Source organism: Miniopterus natalensis, chromosome 10, assembly GCF_054644295.1.
Source record: "Miniopterus natalensis isolate mMinNat1 chromosome 10, mMinNat1.hap1, whole genome shotgun sequence".
Taxonomy (NCBI): Eukaryota; Metazoa; Chordata; class Mammalia; order Chiroptera; family Miniopteridae; genus Miniopterus; species Miniopterus natalensis.
Genome location: NC_142090.1, coordinates 42,579,528 through 42,585,527, shown reverse-complemented (window position 1 = coordinate 42,585,527; position 6,000 = coordinate 42,579,528). Strand labels below are relative to the sequence as shown.

The 6,000-nt window shown below is 41.0% G+C and overlaps 1 protein-coding gene across 1 annotated transcript in view; it reads left to right on the top strand.

Annotated features, from left to right (window-relative positions):
- Positions 1-6,000, top strand: part of PRKAR2B (protein kinase cAMP-dependent type II regulatory subunit beta) — a 101,522-nt gene that overhangs the window by 64,076 nt on the left and 31,446 nt on the right. Inside the window, exon 4 of the mRNA XM_016204765.2 lies at positions 5,615-5,698. Coding sequence (XP_016060251.1) covers positions 5,615-5,698 — 84 coding nt within the window. The remainder of the gene's footprint in view (positions 1-5,614; positions 5,699-6,000) is intronic.

Sequence of the window (6,000 nt, the reverse complement as noted above, 5' to 3'; positions counted from 1 at the left end):
TTTAAGCTGTGTTTTTTAACTTTGTTTTTCTACTATTTAGTAAAAAAGTAAACTAAGTAAGAGATTATGCTGCCTGGAAAATGGAAGTAATTTACCTTTTTTTTAGTACATGCTTTACAAAACTGCCCCTTTTTAATTTGGCCTTTAAAAATATAAACAAAAATCTATCTCTGTAGCTGTCAAAAGTACTTCAGTAAGATTGAGTTTCAATATGGAAAGCAGCCTAGCTGGAGTGGCTAGCAGTTGAGCATTGACCTGTGATCCAGGAGATCATGGTTTTATTCCCAGTCAGGGTACAGGCCTGGGTTGCGGGCTCGATCCCCATTGGGGGGGGGGGTGCAGGAGGCAGCCAATCAATGACACTCTCATCATTGATGTTTCTATCTCTCTCCCTCTTCCTTTCTCTGAGATAAATAAAGACATATTTTTAATAATAATAATAATAATATATGGAAAAGCAGATACTGCATCCCTAGGTCATTGCATCATTAAGCTTCCCGAAATATATGTAAAATCCAAAGGTCGCAAGGTAACGAGACTTACATGACCAGCAGGTCTTCAAGGAACTCCCAGTTCACTCCCTTAACATGGAGATTCCAGCACCAGGGTTGGGGGAAAAATAGAAAATGAATAAGGAACAAGGAAATTAATGTAGAGACCAGAGTTGGCTTTGCTTTCAGGGATTGTTGACTGGATATATCATGTGTCTGGTAAAGTAGAGCATTTACAAGTACACAAAAGTTATCCAAGTTTTGGTTTGCCAACATGGCACTTGGGTTGATGTAGCTCCATTCTTGGATTCAACCATGGTAGCATGGTATCCCCAACTTTTTCTCTCTGAGGATAAAGCTGCTCAGCAGGCAAACATTTATGATTGCTTTGGCTTGAAGTTCTCAATGAATATCATGATGTGAAAAATAACTTTTTGTTTTGTGTAACTAGTTAGCCTTCCTTACTTAAAGTAGGGAGAAGTGAATTTTGGTTGACATGATTTAGTTAATACCCAAATTTTAAGTTTCTATTATACAGTGAGTTAGTAGTCACCAAATCTGTTTTTTCTGTGTACACGTGTCACCTTAGAATCTACTTTGAGGTGAATATTGATTAGGTAGTGGACAAAAGTTTGTGTCTATTTTACCCTTATAGGAAAAAATGACTTCCTCTCACAGTGGCTAATAGTCTTTTGTGTAGTATATAAATTGTGCACACATAAATAGTATACATATACTGTAAATTTCCTCAATTCTTATTGGGCCTATGTTTTCATTAGAGATGTGTTTTAAATGCTGGTTTTCATTTCCCATTGTAAGTTCTGATATATGCACAAAACTCACCACTGCCTGAGTCTGGTTGCTCTGTTGGTGGGGCTGGCTGACAGAAGAGGTAAGGTACCAGCTCATCTTCCATGGTCACTTTTCCTGTGAACATTAGAATAGGAAAACATGATTTATAGGTCTCCAGGAGACCAACTTGTTGCCTGCTGTTTTTAGGACTGTCTTGCCTCTCTAACTCATTTTACAAAAGTTACAAACTACCTGTGTTTATGAAAGAATAGGTCAGTTGGTCCAATCAGTTGTGCCACACTTACACAGAGCATTCTGTTGGTCTTCACCCTCCTGGTATGAAAGGTTAGTAAGAATATAGGATGCTGGTTTTCTTTGAGCTCATTCTAAAGTGAGCACAACAGGACTGTTGGAGTCATTTTTTCTCAAATCCACATTGTTGGTGTGGCATGGCATGATTACTCCCTCCTTTTGACTCACTCTGGAGGTATTTACGTGCATTATGCATAAAAATGTTTTTAACATCTAATGCACTGTACATGTAAGAATTTTCTTCCTTCTAGAGACTTTATCAAATTTCAAAGGAAAGAGCTTCATCCTGAAAGAGCACTAAACTCAGTGGTAAAGATTAGGAATATTAAAAGTGTACTAACAGAGAGATTGAACAAAGTGGCGGCACATAGGTAACCACGGTATCCACCACCTCCCACAACCACATCAGAATTACAACTAAAATACAGAGCAACCATCACTCAGACCCTCCTGAAATATGGCTGAATAGAAGCCCTACAACCAGGGAACTGAAGAAGCAACTAGACCGGTAGGAGGGGCAGAGATTCAGGCAGATCGGGGCTGAATCATAGAGACTTGGCCCTGAACCCACACCCGGTGCCTCGGTTTAAATCCGGGAGGGATATCTCGGTGGTGGAGGTTTCCCGGAGTGAGGGGTCCCAGGCCCACAACAGGCCCCCCCAGTCCAGGATTCCAGTGCCGGGAAGAGAAGTCCCACAACTTTGGGCTGTAAAAACCAGCAAGGACTGTCCCTGAGTGATGCAGAGGCTGCTGGAGTCCCAGGCAGCTCCTCTTAAAGGGCCCGTGCTCAGACTCACCCAGATGTGTTCCCCCTGAGCTCCAGCACTAGGCAGCAGCTTGAAAGGAACCTGGGACATTTGAGAGGAACTAACTTGCCTGAAGTCAGGGCAAAAGGTGTGGGGCAGCTTTCTCCCAGGCAGAGGAGCTGGCAGAGGCCATTGCTCCTTTGGTGAGCCCTCCCCACACAAAGCCAGCAGGCAGGTGCCATATTTGAATCTCCAACACCCAACTGACACCTTTTGCTCTGCCCTGGTGATTCCAGGAGACCTCGCCCCTCCCTACTTGCAAGCTCATCCATGCCATTTCCAGTGACTTTTCTATGCAAGTGGCCTCTCTAACCTCATGCTTGGGACTTTCCTAAAGTCTCTCAAACAAGCAGCAGCTGGCCTCAGTGTGCCCCATACATCTTGATAAGTAGCCCTAGGCCTGGCAGTAGTGGCAGCCTGCATTGGTTCATAGCTTGGCCTCTCCTGGACACCTCCAAGCCCAGCACAAGTAGCAGCCCACTATAGTTTGCTGTGTAGCTCATGCTGGGTGGCTCTGGGCAAGGCACAGGCAGAAGCTGACTTTGCATCTCCTGGTAGGCCCCAGAGACAGTGCACCTGGTGGTCAGACTTGACCACGCTGGGTTATAACCCTACCACATCCACAAGTGACACACTCAAGACGCACACTCTGTGAACACCAAAACTCCACTGAAGTAAATCCTGCTCCATGGGGGTAGCTCGAGCACAGAAGCTCTTGACTGTAGCTGCAGCTGGTTTTCACAGCCAATTGGCCGGGGGTCAGTTCCTCCAAGTGATGTCAACAAAAACAAAGGCTCAACTACAACAGGACAGTGCACACAGTCCACACAGGGGAGCACCTAGAAGGCCCAGCTCAGGTGATTGGGGAGACTGAGCCACTGGCCCCTACAGGACACCTACTACACAAAGCCACTCTACAAATTCCAGGAGACATAGCCCCTCTACCTAATACATAGAAACAAACACCTGCAAGCAGCCAAAATGTGGAGGCAAAGAAACATGTCACAAAGGAAAGAACAGACGAAATCTCCAGAAAAGGAACTAAATGAAATAGAGCCAAGCAAGCTACTAGATACAGAGTTCAGAATAATGTATATAAGGATGTTCAAGGATCTAAGTAAGACTATTAAGGAAACTAGTGAGATCATCAATGACATAATAAAGTACCAATCAGAAATGAAGGCTGCACAAACTGAAATGAAGAATAATTTACATGGAATCAACGGTAGAGTAGAGGACGCTGAGAATGAAATCAGCAATTTGGAATATGAGGAAACAAAAAACACCCAAACAGAAATGCAAAAAGAAAAAAGAATCCAGAAATATAAAAATAGTATAAGGACTCTCTGGGAAACTTCAAGCAGCCCAGCATTCATATTATTGGGGTGCCAAAAGGAGAAGAAAGAGAGCAAGAAATTGGAAGCCTATCTGAAAAAATAATTACAGAAACTTCTCCTACCTGGTGAAAGAAATAGTCTTACAAGTCTAGGAAGCACAGAGAGTTTCAAACAAGGGGAACCCAAAGAGACCCACACCAAGACACAACATAATTAAAATGCCAAAGGTTAAAGACAAAGAGAGAATCTTCAAAGCAGCAAGAGAAAAGCAGTTACCTCAAGGGAGCACCCATATGACCCTCAGCTGATTTCTCAACAGAAACTTTGCAGGCCAGAAGGGAGTGGCAAGTAATATTCAAAGTGATGAAAAGCAAGAACCTACAACCAAGATTACCTAGCAGAGCTATCATTTAGAACTGAAGGTCAGATAAAGAACTTCACAGATAAGAAAAAGCTAAAGGAGTTCATCACCACCAGACCAGTACTACATGAAATGTTGAAAGGTCTTCTTTAAGAAGAAGCTAGTGATCAAAAGAATCTAACAAACTAAATAGATCCAGAGACATTGAAGCATGTAACAGACGGTCCTATCTGAGAGAGAAGAGGGAAGGAGGTTGGAGGGTGGGAAAGTACTAACCAAAGAAGTTATATGCATATATGCATAACCCATGGACACAGACCATAATAGGGTGAAGGCCTGAGGAGGGAGTGGGAGCGAAGTGAAGGGGATTAATGGGGGGGGAAAATGGGATACCTGCAATACTTTCAATACTAAAGATATAAAAAAGTGTATTACACAAATAAAGACAGTCTCGAAATTCCAGTACATGTATTGTCACCTGCTATCGTATTGTATGTTTCCATTAGTTGGGAGCTTGAGTGTCTTTAGTGATAATCAGAAACCTTAACAAAGTGAACTTGCTAACCTGCAGGGGGAAACACTCCTTTGAAAAATATTCAAGTGCTATCCAAAACACTAATTTGAAAAGATGTATGCACCCTTGTGTTCATTGCATCATTATTTACAATAGTTAAGGTATAGAAGCAACCTAAGTGCCCATCAGTAGATGATTGGATAAAGATGTTATGGCACATACAGGGTGGAGTAATAGTATGTTTGCAGTTGTGAATATGTGAAATGCAGAGTTTATTCTTGTATTATTATTTTCTGTATGAACATCTTTACTCGACCATAAAAATGAATTAAATCTTACCATCTGCGACAATGTCGATGGACCTAGAGGGTATTATGCTAAATGAAATAAGTCAGAGAAAGACAAATATATATATTATTACTTATATGTGGAATCTAAAGAAGAAAATAAATGAACAAACAAAACAGAATTAGACTCATAGATACAGAGAACAAACTGATGGTTGCCAGACAGGAGAGGGGTCGGGGGACTGGGTGAAAAAGGTGAAGGGATTAAGAAGTACAAATTGGTAGTTACCAAATAGTCATGGGGGTGTAAAGTACAGCATAGAGAATATATTAAATAATATAATAACTATAAATGGTGCCTGGTGTGTACTAGACTTATCAGGGGGATCATTTCATAAATTGTATAAATGTCTAACCACTATACTGTACATCTGAAACTAATATAATATTGAATGTCAACTGTAATTGAAAAATTTAAAAAGAGAAAGAAAAATATTTAAGTGCTGTATTAATTAATGTGCACACCCTCCCTGAGAAAAAATGTATTCTTTTCCCCTACTTAGTGTGCTGATAGTTGTCTAGTCACCAAAAGTAAACCTCGACACTCACAATTCTTCCTTCTAACATCCTACTAGGAAATTTTATCCCTCGCAAGTAAAAAGACTAGACTAATTGTTTGTTTACTTGATTTTTAATTAATTTATTTATTTTTAGATTATACATCCAAAAACTGATGATCAAAGAAATAGATTGCAAGAAGCTTGCAAAGACATCCTGCTATTTAAGAATCTGGATCCGGTAAGATAAATATCAATAATGGAAATGATTTTTTTTCAGTATAATTATGAAGAACTGTGTAGGGTCTTGGATTTCACTCTCTTTACAAGCTAGCATCACCCAGCATTGTAAAGGCCCCATCGTGAATTATATGAGGAACACTTGTACTGAACTTGAGAGGCCCACTGCTGTTAGAACAAGGAGAAAGTGGGCCTGCTGTTTGTCTGGGGGAAGACATTATCTCATCCCTCAAAGTTAACTAGCTACAAACATAGCTCTGAGAAATGGCCCAGCTGAAGAGAAGTTAGGACCTTGCATTCTTT